Here is a 20,822-nt window from a genome sequence, read left to right as displayed (position 1 = left end):
AAAATGTTGGTTCATATGTCAGCGAAGTAGGGGAGGAAGGGGTATAACTATCATACGGGTTTTAAGCACTTCTTTGTTTTCTTATTTACATAATATCATGTATCATCATTATGTAGCTAACAGCGTGTTCGTAGTATGATCCAAAATAGAAAACTGTGCTTTTCTCAAACCAATCGTTTGGTTTCCAATAAGTAGGTGCTTAGTACAACATTAATTGAAAATAAGGGGGATTCAGTTATTGAATTTCACAGTCCAAGCAAAAGCTCGTATACAGTTTCTCCACCTGTTCAATGTTTTGATAGTAAGCATCATAGTTAAGGTAAAGTGAATATTCACTGGGGTGTTTCGTACTAGTTGAACCCTTCGACCCCATCGCTGGTTGTCAAGGTGATCACACCGTGATCCACCACTAAGGGTGTTTACATCTGTGCGGATTTGCTAGCGGTAGTGTACTAGCCAACTATCCGCATAGATGTAAACACCACATTAACCGCTGACTTGCTCCTGCTTGTTGCAGGACCCAGTGCCACGCCGTCCGAAGCGGTAATGAGCAGAGGCACTGTTTTATATCTTTTCAGGTTCAAACGATGTTCAACCAAGTGGCGACTTCAATTAGATTATGGTGACTGGGTTTGGAGTTTATTTCATGAAAACAATTACCATTTGTACATTCTTCAAACGTTTTTATTCCAGCAGATTTGTGGAGTAATATCATATCGATTGGCGTATTTGGATTCTAATTTCATCTATAAATGGCAAAGTTACAAGCGTTCAAAACCTAACACTATTTAACCACACATCTTTTTTTGATTTGCACCCCAGTATAGTCGACAAAGACGTAGTTCTACGTCAAAAAATCAGAAGTTTTGGCCAGATATCATATAAAAGCATAGCGTAAAAAATGTAGAGATATTCACCCCTATTCTGTATTTCGTTTCGAACGAAATTCTCATACAAAAAAATATTTTTTTGTATGAGAATTTCGTTCGAAACGAAATACAGAATAGGGGTGATTGTTTGTGAAGAGAAAAATAATACAAATGTTCGGTGGCAATATAGTTGCCACTAACTTAGAAAGGGTTAACGAAAAACATTCAAAAGCTGCATGTTTCCGCGATGCCTGAAGTATATAATTCGTGCTTGGTGGGATCACAACTACATTTCGAATAATAGTCGATGTCATCAGAAACCGATATCAACAGAAATCCGTCGATTCTACATACTACGAAACAACGGAAACAACATTTTCAGGTAAGCGCTAGATTTGAAGGATATTGTAACAGTGGCAGTCACTGGTTCTCATGGCCGTGGAGTCTTAACAAAGAAGCAAAAGCAGCAAACCGAAATTTGACCTGGGCCCAAGAGTGAGTCGCTACTACTCTGATCAAAACAATCAAGGATTTCTTTTAGTTCTACGCAACTTGCAAACTGCCATCCCCCTAAAGATGTAAACAAATAAGTTTATTAACAAAAATATCTGTTTTTACCAGTTTTAGGGTCCGTCTCGCGTCGGATTCGAGCACAACATTACTCCAATAGACTGCCTTTTCGCTGCCAGTTTCATAATGCCAGTTCAGCGGCGAACACTTTTTCCTCATTTTTCTATAATATACTGCTGTTGTTCTGATCAACTCTTTATGTAGATAATATCTGCTTGGAAGAATATCGTATGTAGAAAAACAAAAAAATACAACAGATTGTAGTTTAACGCGCACGTCCACATGTGGAACATTTGCTTCGGAGATAGTTGTTGAGTGTATATACTTTAAATGTCCTGTTCGATAAACATTTATTTGTAAAGCAATTGTTGTAACTGACCGTTTCACAGGAATTCTAAATTCGGTTGGTAAAAGCATTAAACTATGATCTTCTTTTTTCTTTTCTTTTTTGACTAAGACTCATGTTATTCTACTAATCATAAAAATAGAGACGAGAAGGAGATTTTGAGCAGTTTCAGTTCTCATAGTGAAGAAACACTCTGCCTGTTTAGCATTTATCACCGTGTTTGTATAGCAACTAAATTCCTGATAAGTGCCGATTGTGTGATGTTCAGTTTTTTAAGTTTGTTTTTTTTTACTAATGGAAACCAGTTAGACTTACACACTAAAATAAATGGTTTAAGTTTACTCAGTTTTGTGGCACTTTAGATATAACAATAAGCTACGACCTTAAAACGCAGACAAAACAACCTAGGGATAATCTTTAAAAATGTGGACAACAAATTACTGTTAGGTAAATTTTCGTTTGTTTTAGTTTAGAATGATGGGGAATTACATGTGTTTCTTTTTTTAAGTTTAGGGTTTTAGTTGGCATCATTTTGTTTTTGTTTTTTTTTTCTAAACTTAAGTTGGTTCCATTTTCTTCCGTTCATAAGTACCATTTGACTTAGGACAAGTCGTCGGTATAGAAGGGTTGGCAAATTAATAAAGTCGTCATCGTCGTTTACATTTTCCAGGAATTCAGTCCACTTTTGCAATTTGACGTTTGAAAGCGTAGGGCAGGACTAGCTACAGTGTATTAAACAATTGTCCGTAAAGTTTTTCTGATAAGATAGATTTTTGAAATCGTGACTGCTTGTATATCAATTATTCATGATTTCTGGATTTGATAAGTTATGAATGTTTCACATATTTCTGCATTTTTGCGAATTTTTAGGCGTCCTAACAACGAAGAAACAAACCAGTGTCTCTTAGTGTACAATCATTCATCATTGTAAGCATTCAGAAGCGTTAATTTGATAATGACGCTCTGATAAGGTCAAAGAGCACAATTTATACCAACATCATCTAAAAACGCTGAATTGCACAAATCTAATAGAGCAATCACTTGCTCAAAGTCAAACGTCAATGCATGTTAAACATGCACCGTTTTGCGCGACTTGGCACAATCATCAGTAGAGACAGAAATCTACAAAGCCGGCGGCTTCAACAAGTTATGTTTACCCTACCATAGCCAAGCATAAACATTAATAATGACCAAAATAACGGCAACGACGACGATGACGATCACAATTTACTACCTCCATCTCTCGGTGTTTTCCCTCAGAAAGAAAACCGACGACAATAATAGGTATAGGTTTTGCTGCAATCCTTTCGCGTATAATCACACATTCGCTGCATCATTCTTCGCGCTCGCGATTCATTCGTTTGTTTTTTTTTCTCTCCCCTTGCTGCTATTATATCACATTAGTTCTTATTATCTCTCGTTCACTCTCGATTTCATCACTGTTAGGTAAATTTGTTTATTCGCGTTGATTCCGCTTTTTTCCGCCTATTTTCACAGACTTGTGAATTGCCTACAGTAAGATATCTAATGTAAATTGTCTCTTCATTTTACTTCCACAGAATACAGTAGTGCACATGTTTGTCACTTTGCACAGAGGAGGGAATGGCTCGTTTTCCGCACCACGTACCCGGCCGACAGACGCCGGGCTGAGTCGTGTGAGGTGAGTACGCCGTTTTCTCATGTTTGTTTCTCTCCTCTCTTAGTCGAGATTTAGAGGTGTGAAATGATACACCTCACGCTTCCACAGTAGTCTTTCGCTAACTAATGCCTAGCTAAGTTATTCGGGTTTATTTTACACAGTGTTAATATATTGCGTCATATATAAAGTTCACTCCTATCAAGGAAACTATCTCTCCTGCTTCCGTCGCTTCTACATAAAACATCTCATCTCCTAGAAGAATTGCCTACAGACTTACGCTGTAGACGAGGTAATCTTTGTCCCATTCAATAAATAGCAAAAATATACAGACCTCTATTCATTTCTCCCGTTGCTCCTCTCTGGTGGACTACTTCAGTTCGTCGTCTACTACATGGGGACGCTAGTGTTGGAATTCCCACTTTTGCGTGCGAACCCGCGGAAGACAAGGCGCCACGTGCACGTAGCTCTTGGTGGACAGATCGCTGCTGTCCAAGCACAATCCCGACGGGACATGCATCAACTGTTGATGCTCCGTTAACCGCCAGGTGTCGTCAATGTCTTCATCGTCTATGCAGGGAATCATAACCACATACCTGGTCTCGGCATTGTTGTCCTGAACCGTGGCGCAGCTACGTTCCGTCCGCAGGACGCCCCGTTTCGTCAGTGACATCAGCTGCGAAGCGGACACTTCCGTGCGGAAGCACGTATAGATACCCAAGTTCCAGGGTTTGTCTGCATTCTGCTGCAGCGTGTCCAGGCAGAGGTTTTCCGCCAGCGACGACACTCTGCCGTAGGCCCGGACGTTCCGGGTTGGAATGAACTTCTCCGGGTACACGTTCTTCATGTACCAATCGAAGCTTTTGCAGCGGAGCTTCTCACGAAGCACCCTTCGGTGGGTTACATCTCCAACCTCGGGATGGTCCTGTAATTGCAAAAACATTTCGATTAAATTTTACGGCACATTACGGCGAGTAACTTCCACTGACCCTCAAGTCCGGCCTATTGAGGTACAGCAGGTCAATGTAGTCATCCATCCAGACTGTGGCCATCCGGACAGTGTTGATCCCATGAGTATCCCGATCATTAGGAAATCTGACCAAAACGGAAAAACCAAATCAGTTCCCAACTATGCAATTCCATCGCATCAAATCTTACGAGTACGGATGAAAATCCCGGAAAATGTGCCCTATCCGGGAGCAGGGAATCGTTTCCAGCGTTCCCCCACACTGCCACACGCGGAAGGACATCTCCAGGTTTTCTCCACCCCAGCCGTCCATCTGCTCGTCGTAGCTGCCAATCTCCCAGAAGTAGTCCCTCGATATGGCAAACAGTCCACCGGCCATGGTCGGGCTGTAGGTGGGACAGATGGCGAGATCCTTTTCGGGACAATCCCGCTTCTGGCGATCCTTCTCCCGCTGGGTCACATCATGCCAATCGAAGTGCCCGTCCCAGGTGAAGCCACCGATCTGTTTCAGTAGAGATAATGAGATTGCGGGTTCAAGCTTGATCTAAATCTGATAAGGACCTACCTGAAAATCAGTGACCCCATTCGTACTGTAGTAGAAGTTCTTCGCCTCGATCACATCGATGATCGGCACCAGGACGCTCGTGCTCGACTCTTTGATGCGCTCCAACAGCGGTTCCAGCCACTGGGGCATGCATTCACAGTGTGCGTCCAGGAACACCAGGACGTCCGCTTTGGCGAATCGTGCTCCGGCCAGCCGTGCGCGTATCAGACCCACTCTGTTAATCAATAGAGAAAAATAAATTCAAATTACTGATAACTGGAATGCATTAGGATGGATGGATCGGGACTACAGTTAATGTTTCTAGAAAATAGTCAACGCCAATTAATCAACGCTATAGGTTATGTGCTATGAGTACTAGGGTGGGTCCACTTAACAACCCCCTACTCCCTACAGCTCTTTCGATTCGTATTGAGGTACCCCCCCCCCCACCCCTCAACTGCGCCAAATTTGAACGAATTTGGTTACGATCTGGATTTGCAGACTGGAACTTAGATTGAGAAAGCCATACAGAACAACTTCGTTGAAAACCGCTAATCGATTCGACTTCCGCGCATACCTACTGGGGTACATATAAGCAGGCATGGAAAATCATTTGCATTCATTTCGTGCATTCATTTACATTCATTTGCCTCTAACTTTTTTCTTCAACAGCATTCCGCAAAATGATGTATGAAGCTTTTGTCGGTTTTATTATTAACTACAATTTTTGAAAACAAGTCAAATCCGTATCTCTTATGCATGACGAACCAGAGCGAACAGAAGCCCCTACTGTTTTTCAGTGAATGTATTTTACATTCACTGAAAAACAGTAACAAGTTCTGCCCGCTCTAGTTCGTGATGCATAAGAGATACAGATTTGAGTTATGAGCAAAAGTTGTAGCTAATAACAAAACCTACAAAACTCTATACATTATTTTGGGGAATGCTGTTGATGAAAAAAGTTAGAGGCAAATGAATGTAAATGAATGTATGAAATGAATGCAAATGATTTTCCATGCCTGCATATAAGTTCGCGGGTATGCGGCGGAGCAGAAGTCGAATCGATTTGCGGTCTTTGTAGAAGTTTTTATACATGGTTTCTCAATCTAAGTCCCAGACTAGGTGAAAATTGAGCTATTTTTAGATTTTTTATTTCAAGCAAATGAATATTTTTGTTCCATTTCCCATACAAATTTGATAGCTCTCCAGCAAATCCAGATCGTAACCGAATTAATTCAAAGAGTTGTGGGGAGCCGGGGGGGTTGTGGTCCGCCCTATAAAGTTGACCCACCCTAATGAGTACATACATCTCTTGTCTCTGTCATCTTCATGTCAGATTCTCAAAGCAGGGAGATGATGGTAACCGGAAGAACAAATTGACCGATGACTTAGGGCGGATTTCTCTCTTTCTCTCGGTACATTGCCTATCTTGCAGCGAAGAAGCTTCTTCAGCTTCTTCAGGAGGATGGAACGTTCTAGATTCTAGAAGGTGGTCGAGCAGAAAGATCTTCAAAGCCAAGTAGAAGTATACTGCCCATAAACGCATAACAGTCCCATTAGAATAGGTAATCAAGCATGGGACTGTTATGCTTTTATGGGCAGTGGTGAAGTTTGTATGGTGATTGGTGGATCACAACCCTCTGTTCCCCACCTTCTCTTCCGATGTGTATAGTCCTCTCCAGGCGGGTTCGTATTGGTGCAATTTGCGTGTGTTAGTGAGATGATTTTTTTTATTGTTAGCTGCAGCGTTGCCAGATATACCGATTTATCGGTATTTATACCGATTTTTAAACTTGATACCGATATACAGATAAGGTTTCTCAGAATACCGATTTTTGAGATATCATACCGAATTATACCGAATTATACTTAACTGTCAGGGGAAACTATTGTGATAAACTTTAAATCTTTTTGAATATCTTCCGTGTACTCCAGTCAGTTTTTTTTTCAACTTCCCTGGAACTTCAGGGTTGCTTTCAGAGCTTTATTTCAGTTCCATTAGTTTCAGGAGCTTTAGGAGTTCTTAAACTTCAGAAATGTCTAAATTTAAAGATTAAAGAAAGTAAGTTTAAAGATCTGTAAGGGTAAGTGTATGTGTTTGTGTGTATTTACAATCTAACTCCCACTGACTGGCAGTGACATTAGAATCCTCCTGCAACCATCTTTTATATAAATAATTGCAAGAAGCTTAAATCCGGGAGTTAGAAGGTCACAGCTCTATCGCAACTCCAAAAGCCAATTTCAAGAACGCAAGCATTCCGAAGCTATTTTCGTATACGATAAGCCCCGCTGCAATACATTTCAATGTGGGAATCATTAATAATGTACTGGAACTTTCAATCAAGCTTTATTGCTTGATTGACGCTTATTTAATGACTTGGAAATGTTGGTAGTAAAGGGTGTCCACGATGAAATTGCCACACACAAAATTGATTCGCAAAATTCGAGTTTTCATCCGATTGCCATCAAATTTTCAGGGATTGAGAAATAACTATTAAACTTCATTTTACCATTTTACTCGTATTTTATTTACAGTCCATACGCAAATGCCCGCACCTTGGCCTTAACCCCGGCCATAAGATTCTGCACAAACTGTGAATCAACCGTTTTTTGCATGTAAACCCATACTTTCTTCAGTTCCTCGACTGTCTTCACTACCTTAGGTCGTTTAAGAAGGTGCTGCTTCATAATCGCCCAGTACTTCTCGATGGGGCGGAGCTCCGGAGTGTTGGGAGGGTTGAACATTTTCGGCACGAAATTGACCTTATTGTCCGCATACCACTTCAGCACGTCCTTGGAGTAGTGGCATGAGGCCAAATCCGGCCAGAACATTGTTGGGACGTTGTGGGCCTTCAGGAGAGGAAGCAGCCGCTTCTGGAGGCACTCTTTTATGTACACCTGTCCGTTCATCGTGTCCTGGGTCACGAAACGTGCACTCCGCTTCCCGCACGTGCAGATGGCTTGCCAAACCAGGAATTTCTTCGCAAATTTGGACATCTTCTGAGTGCGGACATGCTCCGGAACGCGGAACTTATCCTTGGCCGTGAAAAACAGGTTGCCGGGGATCTGTTTGAAGTCGGCCTTCACATATGTTTCGTCGTCCATGATGCAGCATTCAACTTTCGTCAGCATGTTGAGGTACAACTTCCTGGCACGGGTTTTGGCGGACTTGTTCTGCTTCTCGTCGCGATTAGGGGCCTTTTGTACCTTGAACGTTCGAAGCCCAGCCTTAGTTTTGTCCTTCTGGACAAAACTTCGGCTTAGGTGCAGCTTCTTAGCCACATCCCTAACGGAGGCGTTCGGATTTCGGTTGAAGGCCCCAACTACGCGGTTGTGATTTTTGGTGTTGTACGGAATACTTTTTCCTTCACTTCTGGGCTTCCGATCGGTGGTCAACCGTTCCTCGAACCGCTTAATCACTCGCGACACCGTGGAATTCGCGATTCCCAACGTTTTAGCGATGGAACGATGCGAGAGATCCTTGTTCTCGTGATGAATGCGCAAGATTTTATCACGCACGAGCTGTTCTTTCGACTCCATTTCCGCGAGTTTTGATCACAGGACTTTAAAACTTGCAGGATGTAAATAAAGCACTATGAACTAAATCCACCCAAATTTTCATTAAATTCTACCCAACGGTTAAAAAGTTAGAGCAATTTCATAGTGTGGCAATTTCATCGTGGACACCCTTTATCACTAGTACTAGTACTCGGAAATTAAGTATGCTAATATTATAGAGGATAAAATGGAACGAACTACTGTGTTAGAGGGGAAGTCGCAATTGTAGACGGTTCGCTTCACGGGGCAATCCGGTTTGTGGAAGAGCTTGCACGGAATGTCCCGAATGTAGTCTTGAAACACCTCTTGGTGTCCGACACAATTCGCACACTGTGGAACTCGATTCAGGAAATTCAAGTATCCGTTCGTCACCAATATCACTTTACTGTTAAAAAAGGAACAACGCAAAATCCAAAATTTTGACGGGAGGAAAAATTTACGCTTCCATCTACAAGCACAGCACTCTTCGATCCTCTCCGAACAGTTACATTAATTTCTGTTAAAATTTGAGAACCTGGAAATTTCAGAAAACTCCAGAAACTTCGCAAATCCAAAGAAGTTCAGGGAAATTAAATCATTTTCAGGACAGTTCCATTTGTTTCAGGAGAATTGATAGAAATTTAGGAAAGCTCAGTGAACATCTGTACAGATCAATTAATTTTAAGGATATAACTGAAACTTTAAAGGAGTACCGAGAAGCTCAGGGAATTTCTGAAAACTTCTGTAAAGTAAATTTTTTGGAAACGTAAGATAAGTTACATGTGTTATAAGGCCAGATTTGGCATCATGCCACTATTCTAAAAGTGTCCTGGAGTGGTATGAGGCCAATTCTGTCCATTTTGTTCCAAAGGACATGACCCGAGCTGCGCCCGGTGGAGCAGTACTGGGCAATAATGAAGCGGGAACTTCGGAAGAGCAAGAAGACAGTCAAAGACGAGAAGGACATGTTAAGAAAATGAAGAAAAAAACTGAGAAACTGGTACCGGATGACACTGTAAAGACTTTGATGGAGGGCATCAAGCGAAAATGCGTTCAATTTTACACTCAAGGCTCCATCGATTAACTTTTCTTTTGATTTTTGAAGTAAATATATGTATAAACCTACCCTAAAATTTTGGTTTGATTCTAAACATTATAAGAAAATTGGCATGACATTTTCGGTGTCGCAATAATTTCGTGTTCGCTCTTTAGTGCTCTCAATCTAAGTTCGAGATTTGGTGAACTTTGACTAATATTTTGATTTTTGGTAAGCAAATGAATAGGATCTTTCCGTTTCCCATACAAGACCATGCAAATCGAGATCACATATATTACGCTGCACCGGTAAAATGTGTAACGGCAAACTTGAAATGTTTGAAAAATCATATCTCAGCCATTTATTAACGAATTTCAAATCTATTTGCGTCATTTAAAGTTACAGACTTGAAAGCTTTTTTGGATTTCAATAGATTTAAAATTATTTGTATCAACAAAATATAAAATCATTTGGAATCTGGAATACTTTCCATCGTTTTATTATTATTTCCCACCCGTTCCTTCCAAAGGTAGCACAGGGGATGTATAGGTTTTTGGTTCGTCTTACGATTATCATTGCAGTTTAAATTAGTCAGCATTGATTTAAGTTTATCTTGTGCTCAATGTTCCCCTTGATAAACCAGTAACGCTGGTAGATCACCTGTTCGTGGTGCGTTATTGGTATAAGATCTACCTCCGAACCCTAGTCCTGACAACTTCAAACTAGGGATTTTTTTTATCTAATCAAAGGAACACATTTTACTCCTTGTTACTTTTTATGCCTTGTTAATAGTTACAGAAAATTTCTTGACAGAAGGGATATTTTTGGATATTCTTCACTGGGTAAATTGTTCGGCGCTGCAAGGTACGCATCCGGGATGAAAAAGAATAGTTGTTTCATAAATTTTATGCTTGCTGATATTTTTTTCTGTTTATAATGTTATAATGATGAAGGTTATATGGTGGTCGGTTTTGCATTAGGAAAAGTGCCGTGTTCCCTGTTTATGTGTCTTTATGTGGTTGCGTATATTATTTTCTATATGAAATTTTCCAAAACTTGTTTAGGGTTGTGTTGGTGCTGCCAAGGTGATTGTATGTTTGTTTTCTGCCGGAATAGCCTCGATCGCGCGTAATCTATTTTGCGGTTTTAGTTAGAACGTAAGAAAGGCGATACTGTCGATAAGGTGTGCATCCGAGTGTAGGGACAAAATATTTCGATTTATTCCAGGCTACTATTGTAGAAAATCGTAGCTGATAGATATTGGGCGGAACGCTTCGGAATGTTTAGAAAAAATAGGGCGCACACTGATCAAGTTTGCGATACATTATTAACTGCTTTCGAGAACGTAATTTAATTTGAATATCTTGTTTAACCAGGGCTTAGACAATCGGGACGTCGGTCATAGCATGGTGATAGCCTGAACAATGCGTAAAGAGCAAATCTAAACATTGAACATCGCATGAAAGTGGAACCTAATGAAGGCCTAAGTGCTTTTTCGTAGCTTTTAGTTTTCGGATTTGAAAGATCGTCGGTTGCAGTGGCTTGCTTACTGAGCAGAAAAACGCGGTCCCAGGTCCATTCATATTACAGAGATTTATGGTCAAATCGCTTGTTTATCGTGTATTTTGCGAAACTTGTCGTCTTCGTCGTCGGTGGCGGTTTTTAATGGTTGTATCAACTTGAGTAACGGTATGATGCGATAATAGAGGCTCGATGGCCTTAGAGTGACCGTTTTTGCTTACTGAGCAGAATATCATGAGTCTAATCTCAGGCAAATCCACATTCAAGATTCGTCATTCGTTTTATTTGTTAATATGACTACATGTCTTCTTTTCCTTTATTTAACGTCGGTCTCTGTTCCGCAATCTAGTGCCAATCACCGACGGACATCGATTGCCATCCATTGACGGCAATCGAATGTGCAGGAAGGCAGCTTCCACACCTGCGTAGGATATCGCACCCATTCACAACAACACCCATGGGCCGGGACCAACGGCTTTACTTCCCTTCCGAAGGAAGACGTGACCAGAGATTTCTATGCCTCAGAAAAATCCCACCGACCTCGGCTGGGATTGAACCCAGACCCATTGGGGTGAGAAAGCAGTCACGCTTACCACTACACCACCGGCGCCGGCAATATGACTACATGGTAATAACAGCTCTCGATGATTGAAAAGAAGCTCATTTGCCTAGTGGTAAACATTTTTGCTTACTGAGCAGAAGACCGTGGGTCCAATCCCAAGCTCCTCCGCGTTATATGATCGTTAGGACTTCAATTCAGCTTATCGTTTAACAAAATGAGCCCTGCTGCAAACCCAACCCTCTTACCCAACATCCCAGTGATTCCTCGTGGAAGTGCAGAGGACCTCTCGAGTGTTAAATTTCACCAAAACTCGGACTTAGATTGAGAACACTATACCAAACAACTTTGTCGAAGCTGCAACCCACCCTAATGTACATACTTGAAAAAATGGTCATGAAAAAACATTGAGGTACTTTAAACTTTAATAGAAAATTCAATAGGTACCCCCATGATCCCCCTATGAATCGTGTATGCAACAGAAGAGTATAAGTTGCTTAACGAAATTACGTTGAATTAAGCTGCTAATACCTGCTAACCTGCAGTATTCATCCCCTTAAAGATTGTGTAAAAAAATAAGTTTTTTTTTATCTGAGTGCACATCCCCCTTAATCAAAAATGTTTACCTCTCAAATAAAGTACTCAAAAAATGAAGAAACATTCTAGAAGACATCAAATGCTACACTTAGTTTTTACACATTGAGGATGATTGCTAGTCCCAAGCAACGTCTATTGGTTCTCTGTGTAATAACAGCTGATCTGTGTAGCGACCGTGGGCGATCAATCATGCTCATAAAGGGTGTCCACGATGAAATTGCCACACACAAAATTGATTCGCAAAATTCGAGTTTTCATCCGATTGCCATCAAATTTTCAGGGATTGAGAAATAACTATTAAACTTCATTTTACCATTTTACTCGTATTTTATTTGCAGTCCATACGCAAATGCCCGCACCTTGGCCTTAACCCCGGCCATAAGATTCTGCACAACCTGTGAATCAACCGTTTTTTGCATGTAAACCCATACTTTCTTCAGTTCCTCGACTGTCTTCACTACCTTAGGTCGTTTAAGAAGGTGCTGCTTCATAATCGCCCAGTACTTCTCGATGGGGCGGAGCTCCGGAGTGTTGGGAGGGTTGAACATTTTCGGCACGAAATTGACCTTATTGTCCGCATACCACTTCAGCACGTCCTTGGAGTAGTGGCATGAGGCCAAATCCGGCCAGAAGATTGTTGGGACGTTGTGGGCCTTCAGGAGAGGAAGCAGCCGCTTCTGGAGGCACTCTTTTATGTACACCTGTCCGTTCATCGTGTCCTGGGTCACGAAAGGTGCACTCCGCTTCCCGCACGTGCAGATGGCTTGCCAAACCAGGAATTTCTTCGCAAATTTGGACATCTTCTGAGTGCGGACATGCTCCGGAACGCTGAACTTATCCTTGGCCGTGAAAAACAGGTTGCCGGGGATCTGTTTGAAGTCGGCCTTCACATATGTTTCGTCGTCCATGATGCAGCATTCAACTTTCGTCAGCATGTTGAGGTACAACTTCCTGGCACGGGTTTTGGCGGACTTGTTCTGCTTCTCGTCGCGATTAGGGGCCTTTTGTCCCTTGAACGTTCGAAGCCCAGCCTTAGTTTTGGCCTTCTGGACAAAACTTCGGCTTAGGTGCAGCTTCTTAGCCACATCCCTAACGGAGGCGTTCGGATTTCGGTTGAAGGCCCCAACTACGCGGTTGAGATTTTTGGTGTTGTACGGAATACTTTTTCTTTCACTTCTGGGCTTCCGATCGGTGGTCAACCGTTCCTCGAACCGCTTAATCACTCGCGACACCGTGGAATTCGCGATTCCCAACGTTTTAGCGATGGAACGATGCGGGAGATCCTTGTTCTCGTGATGAATGCGCAAGATTTTTTCACGCACGAGCTGTTCTTTCGACTCCATTTCCGCGAGTTTTGATCACAGGACTTTAAAACTTGCAGGATGTAAATAATGCACTATGAACTAAATCCACCCAAATTTTCATTAAATTCTACCCAACGGTTAAAAAGTTAGAGCAATTTCATAGTGTGGCAATTTCATCGTGGACACCCTTTACTAAAGCTCAATGTTCCTCTTGATACCTTCATCTCGCAAATTTCTAAAAGGCATATAGTATATAACATAAATTTTCACTTCGGAACTTCTAAATTGACCTTGATAACATCAAAAATTGTCTCACTTTCTAGGAATTTTCCTAATTTCGTAGCGCAAATTAATCGAAGACCCTACCCAATCTAGTATTTTAAAATATAATTTAAAAATTAATTAATCTGGAATTTATTAAAACTAAATCCAAAATCTATCATATTTCCACATAGTTCAAAAGCTTGAAAATAATCGAAGTCGCAGAATCTTAACAAATCTCCAAAGTCAAGACAGAAGAGCGAAAGATCTTATAACAAATTGTTCATTTATTCTTGACATTAATTCAGGAGACCATAAGAATTTCAAATATGGTAAAATATCTCTGTTCTTGAATGGAGCAGCAAAAATAACCTCGTAGTCCTACCTCAAACTGCGGTCGTGCTTTGGACACAACCCTTAACTTTTTTTCCCAAACATTGATTGGCAACCTAATAAGCACCTTCTGCAAGCGAAAATTCGATACAAAGCACATTCGATAAATCACATTTCCTAAATGCATTTTAAGCGGATCAAATTTAGTAAACTTAATCGAAAATTTAAATGGTGCGACGGCGATGGAATCTGAAAACAAACACGTGGCCAGCGGGGGATGATGATGGACGCCGGCGGCCGGGCTGTCGAGATGAGGGAGCCACTCAAGCGGAGATGGCGGGCACCCGATAGGAAAACGACCCATTGTTCAAAATCACACTGCAGCGGAAAGTAGCGACCCAGCACGAGTTAACCAAAACGTATTAAAAAATAGCTAGCTTGGACCACTTTACGTAATCTCGTTTCACAAAGCAGAAATGATTATTGTTACAATTGAATATTACCATTTTTCCGAAAACATGAAAACATGCGGTTTGGTTGAGTAATTACAGGGAAACGGGCAAATCACAATAGCAACTTTTTTTTTTCGGTGGAGATCGTTGTTTAAGGTTCAATTTACTTTGATGCTTTTTGGAAAATTTCAAAAGCAGTTTTTTCCGACGCATTATTTTAGATTGCAAAAAGCTCGCGTCATTTTGTGTAAAATATCAAAAGGAATCGAATAGTGCGAGCTTTTTGCAATCTGAAATAATGCGTCGGAAAAAACTGCCTTTGAAATTTTCCAAGAAGCATCAAAGTAAATTGAACCTTAACGTCGGCTTTCGTGAAAATGACAGTCCCATCAAAGTGCAATTAGGACACACGACACGCTTTAATTTCGCCATTCTTTCGACATCCGCTTTTGATACAAACTAGGTAATTGATGATTGGTTCCTCTGGGAGGCAAAATAAAATCGTTTCCGATGGATTTCGCTTACTCAGTTGCAATGCTCGTTAGCGAAAATAGAGAGTGATCATTTTATCATCATATCATATCACTGTCTGTCGTCGTCGTCGTTGTCGCCTTCGATGACGTCATTGTCACTTCCGCTTGGATGGAAATATTTTTAGAACAATGCATAAAAGATAGCATGATAAGCCCTTCGCTGAAAAATGATCTCGAATTGCAAATGTGGGATGTGCATTACCGTCATCGAAATGAGAAACTCGTTTTTATTTCGTTGAAGCACGTTGAATTGGGAATATGGGAATTCGAGTGTGAAAAAATGATATGATACAATGGATCTATGGATGGACACAAATTAATTGATGAAGTGTGCGGTATAAAATTGGAGACTTATTGCCGTAATCAGTATGGATAGACAGGGCAGACAATGTAACACAGATTCACATCAAATAATGAATAAGCTTCTTCTAGGTTGGGTTACTAGTTGAAAATTGCGTCTTCTTCGGAGAATTAAGATCCTTTTATACTGATTCTGTGAACCAGTGTCGACAATATTAATCGTGTCAACGTCAAGACCAGCTAGCTTATTTACACAATGCCGCAATACGTAGAGGTTTCGAACATTCAAAATACAGTCTAGCGTGCAACATATTTACCTAAACATCTAAGCACATCGCTAATCATGCCGTAACGATTTCGATGACATTAGTCAGCAAACCGGGCAGGCAGACAAAATAGTAGTTATCCAACATCTGAAGGCATCATCCCACTTTAGCCTACATACCATGCGGCACAGTGTGAAGCTACACTAGAGATGATGTAAAACAAGCGATCATTTTCGGCGCTTGAGGTCCGGCAGTCCCAGCCTGCATGCATCGGAGATGTGAAAGCAAACGGTGTGTTTATTTTCCCATCTACAGCCAGATTCCATGCACACGCGGAGAAGATGCAAAAACCACGACCGTTCATTGTGTATAATATTTATGCTTATACTTATTACGATTTTCGCCGAAAGAAACCGGTTCCTGACTGAGTAGTAGAGCCCCTTCGCTGTTGCGGTGAAACCTGCTGACCGAGTTGTGCTGGAGATGTTTAATTGCATTTTGCTCCTTTGACCGATTCCTCCCTTCACGGATGAGTTTCCTGTCACTCTGCCAGCCTCCACTGCAGATGATACTCGGTTAAGAATTGTCAATTTACAAACGGTGCCCTTTACAACCTCCGCTTTTCCATCTGTTGAACTCACATCGATGATGCAATCGGTCTGATTGATGTTAGGCTCAATCGAATTTAATGAAGCAACACTACGCTGAAGCTTGCTTGTTAGTTAGTTGAGTTGTTCGTGTAACTATTGCAGAAGGTTGCAGTCCGCATCGTGCTCTCTTGCCGTGCGGATCTATTTGCTTTTTGCTGAAGGAAGTGTTACTACTACCTAAAGCTACAACAAATTTAAACAGCACTTTTCAGTGCTCAACCTGTAAAATTTCTACCTTGTTCAACTTTTATTCCTCTTCGATCCTTGTTTGGACCCTACCCGAGGTAATCCTTCTTGGATATCGATTTGGAAAATTCCTCTTCGATCCTTCAGATTCTTATAGTAATCTGCTTGGAAGTCGATTTGGATAAAAATTTACTGCCGCCATGGCGCCTAACCGCAAAAGAAAGGGGCAAACTCTTGACCCCCCTTCTGAAGAAATTAATTTGAGTCATCAATTTGATTTGCTCACGGATGATGAGAATGATCCATCATCCAAGAAAAATTCTAGTAAACTTTCCCGGCTTAATGCCAAGAAGGAAAAGATTCCCCCTATTGTGATAACCACTTCCGATTTCCATGCTCTTCGCATGGAACTTTTGAACTTCGTGATAGTTAAGTTTTCTCTACAAATTGGACGTCGGGGTGAATGCCGTGTATTGGCTGAAACCTTGGACGGATTTAAATGTCTTCTCAAGTATCTTACTGAGAAGAAGCACAAATTTTTTACTTACGACACCAAAACTGAACGTGTGTTCAAGGTTGTCATGAAAGGACTGCCCAGTGGTGAATCCCTGGATCAGATCAAAGATGAACTGGCAAAATTCCTTGGAGTTGTGCCACTCCAAGTAATCAAAATGAAAATGAAATCCCGTCCTGGCGATTCGCGCAACGGGATTTCTAATGATTTTTATTTAGTTCACTTCAAGTCTAGTGAACTAAACAACCTTAAGGCCTTAGAAAAAGCTAGCCTTATGCTCCATGTCCGAGTGAAGTGGGAACACTTCAGGAAGACTGGAGGAAATTTCCAAAACCTCACCCAGTGCCGTAAGTGCCAGGGATGGGGTCACGGAACTAAAAATTGCTACATGCCAGCTAAATGCATGAATTGTGGTGATTCCTCTCACGCAAAGGACGACTGTCCTGTGAAGGAAGATCCTAAGAAATTTAAATGTTCAAAGTGTGGTGAAAACCACAAATCCAATTTTTGGGAATGTAAGACTCGCAAAGCGATCCTACAATCTCGTTCTAACCGACAGGTAAGAAACGCTCCACGTTTCCGACCAGGTACAAATTCCTCTGCTGTTAACAACGGTCAGCGAGGAACAAATTCTACATTCGTACCCGTAGGTACAAATATCACCCCTGCTTCAAATTTTTCATCTGTACCTACTCCTAACAATGTTCAGCGAGTTAATGGAGCTACCTATGCTGCTATTGCAGCGGGTAGAAATCAAAATTCTAACCAAAGTAATTCTAACGGAAATTTTGACAATTTTGACTTAGGAAGCATTACTGCCCCTAAAATGGAATTTTTACAGAAATCATTAATTGACATGATTTCTGATATGCTTAAATCTAACTCCATGTTGATGCTATTCAAACTGGAGTAAAATTTGCAAATAATATTGTCATGACTTTAAAATTCAGTAATGGATTTTAAAGCATTAAATATTGTTAATTGGAATGCTCGATCTCTTAAAGATAATGAAGACGAGCTATTTAACTTTTTGAGAGTTCATAACGTGCATATTGCCGTTATAACTGAAACGTTCCTTAAACCTGACCATAAGGTTAAGAAGGACGCAAATTACTTGATTTATAGAAATGATCGTCTTGATGGACCCTGTGGTGGCGTTGCCATCATTATTCATAGACGAATCAAACATAAAATTCTTTCTTCATTTGAAACCAAAGTTTTTGAAACTTTGGGAGTTTCTGTTGAAACAAAATTTGGACAACTTACGTTTATAGCTGCCTATTTGCCATTCCAATGCGTAGGCCAGAAAAAGAATTTTCTCAAGGGTGACCTCCAGAAACTTACCCGTCATAGGTCTAAATTCTTCATTATTGGTGATTTGAATGCAAAACACCGCTCATGGAATAATGCTCAAAGCAATTCCAATGGTAATATTCTGTTTGATGATTGTTCTGCAGGTTATTACACTATTCAATATCCAAACAGCCCAATATGCTTTTCTTCTGCAAGAAATCCCTCCACTATTGATTTGGTCTTAACTGATTCATGTCAACTTTGTAGCCAATTGGTTACCCATGCTGACTTCGGTTCTGATCACCTTCCAGTAACTTTTGAAATATCCCAAGAAATAATTTGTAATCCCAACAGCTCTACTTTCAATTACCATAGAACTAATTGGGAGCAGTATCGAACATTTATGGAATATAACTTCGATCCAAACATTTTTTTGCAAACCAAAGATGAAATTAATTATGCTCTTGAATCTCTGACTACTTCTATAGTTGCAGCAAGAGCTGCCTCAGTACCAAAATGCGAGGTTAAATTCGATTCAATTATAATAGACGATGATCTTCAGCTCTTGATTCGTCTTAAAAATGTCCGTAGGAGACAATATCAAAGAACACGCGATCCTGCCATGAAATTTATCTGGCGGGATTTACAAAAACAAATTAAAAAACGATTCTCTGCCCTGAGGAACAAAACTTTTGAAAATAATGTTTCTAAATTAGACCCAAGTTCCAAACCCACAAAATTTTTGAAAAAACCTCAAAAGCCTATTCCAGCGCTTAAAGGAGGTGGTAAAATTTTGATCACAAATTTGGAAAAAGCTCAGAAACTTGCTAAGCAATTCGAGAGTTCCCATAATTTCAGTTTGGGTCTTACTAGTCCTATTGAGAATCAGGTTGCTCGGGATTATCTGAATATTTTCTCTCGGGAAAATATTTTTGATGATTCCTGGAGGACTGATTTGGACGAAGTAAGGTCTAAAACTAAAAAGTTTCAAAATATGAAAGCTCCAGGTGATGATGGAATTTTCTATATCCTCATCAAAAAACTCCCAGAGAGTACCTTGTCTTTCTTGGTAAAATTATTTAACAGATGTTTCCATTTGGCATACTTTCCTGATAACTGGAAAAATGCAAAAGTTGTTCCAATTTTGAAGCCGGATAAAAATCCAGCTGAAGCTTCTAGCTACCGCCCAATAAGTTTGCTTTCTTCAATGAGTAAACTTTTTGAAAAGATAATTTTGAATAGAATGATGCTTCACATCAATACGAACTCAATTTTTGCAGATGAGCAGTTTGGATTTCGCCATGGGCAACTACTCATCAACTCTTAAGAGTTACCAATTTAATTCGTTCAAACAAATCTGAAGGCCACTCAACTGGAGTTGCTCTTCTAGACATAGAAAAAGCATTCGACAGTGTTTGGCATGAAGGTTTGATTGCTAAATTGAAAAAGTTTAATTTTCCACTTTATATTATGAAATTAGTTCAAAATTATTTAACTGACAGAACTTGCAGGTAAATTATCAAAATTCCAAATCTAATCGACAACCTGTTAGAGCAGGAGTTCCTCAGGGTAGCATTCTTGGGCCTATATTGTATAACATTTTCACTTCGTACCTCCCTGATTTGCCTCAGGGTTGCCACAAATCTTTGTTCGCTGATGACACAGGCATTTCCGCTAAAGGAAGAAGTCTTCATGTTATTTGCAGCAGACTGCAGAAAAGTTTAGACATTTTCTCTTCTTATTTACAAAAATGGAAGATTTCTCCCAAAGCTTCCAAAACTCAACTTATAATATTTCCACACGCCTAGAGCTTCCTTTTTGAAACCTAGTAGTAGTCACATAGTCACTATGAACGGAGTTCCAATTTCCTGGTCAAACCAAGTGAAATATCTTGGATTAATACTTGACCAAAAATTAACTTTTAAAGATCACATTGAGGGCATTCAAGCCAAATGTAACAAATATATTAAATGTTTGTATCCTCTTATAAACAGGAAATCCAAACTTTGCCTGACGAATAAACTTCTAATATTTTAACAAGTTTTTAGACCGGCCATGCTTTACGCTGTGCCAATATGGTCTTGTTGTTGCACTACCAGGAAAAAAGCACTTGAAAGGATTCAGAACAAAGTTCTGAAAATGATTTTGAAGTTGCCTCCCTGGTACAGTACTACCGAGGTACATAGAATTTCGAATGTTGAGACTTTAGAACAAATGTCCAACAAAATAATTAATAATTTCAGGCAAAAATCGTTGCAATCCTCAATTGCAACGATTAATTCCCTTTATACTTAGATAAGATTTAGTTTAAGTTTTTAGTTTTAAGATATCAATTGTTATACTGACATGCAGGTTAAAAAACCTGTTTAAAATACTTAATTGCCAAGACATGAACAATGTAAAAACACTTTGATATATATCATAACAATTAAGGCTGGTACGTTACTGCAGTAACTGGAGCACCTAGGTTAAAAATGAAATGTAATTTATTTTGAATTTGAAACAAATAAAGAGTTAAAAAAAGGGGTATACGTACCGTGAAAAGAAA

General features: G+C 40.2%; 1 protein-coding gene across 1 annotated transcript in view; it reads right to left on the bottom strand.

The window, feature by feature from the left end:
• Positions 1–3,387: 3,387 nt before the first annotated feature.
• The window catches only part of Pgant1 (Polypeptide N-Acetylgalactosaminyltransferase 1), a 60,389-nt gene continuing 42,954 nt past the window's right edge, over positions 3,388–20,822 (bottom strand). Inside the window, exons 2-5 of the mRNA XM_065226641.1 lie at positions 4,954–5,167; positions 4,580–4,890; positions 4,411–4,516; positions 3,388–4,346 (exon numbers count right to left, since the gene is read on the bottom strand). Of these exons, the coding sequence (XP_065082713.1) occupies positions 3,825–4,346; positions 4,411–4,516; positions 4,580–4,890; positions 4,954–5,167 (1,153 nt within the window). The 3' untranslated portion in view covers positions 3,388–3,824. The remainder of the gene's footprint in view (positions 4,347–4,410; positions 4,517–4,579; positions 4,891–4,953; positions 5,168–20,822) is intronic.

Source organism: Ochlerotatus camptorhynchus, unplaced genomic scaffold (assembly GCF_037179485.1).
Source record: "Ochlerotatus camptorhynchus isolate MF236.1 unplaced genomic scaffold, CSIRO-AGI_Acam_v1.1 ptg000257l, whole genome shotgun sequence".
In the NCBI taxonomy this organism is placed as follows: Eukaryota; Metazoa; Arthropoda; class Insecta; order Diptera; family Culicidae; genus Ochlerotatus; species Ochlerotatus camptorhynchus.
This window is presented reverse-complemented; position numbering and strand designations above follow the sequence as displayed.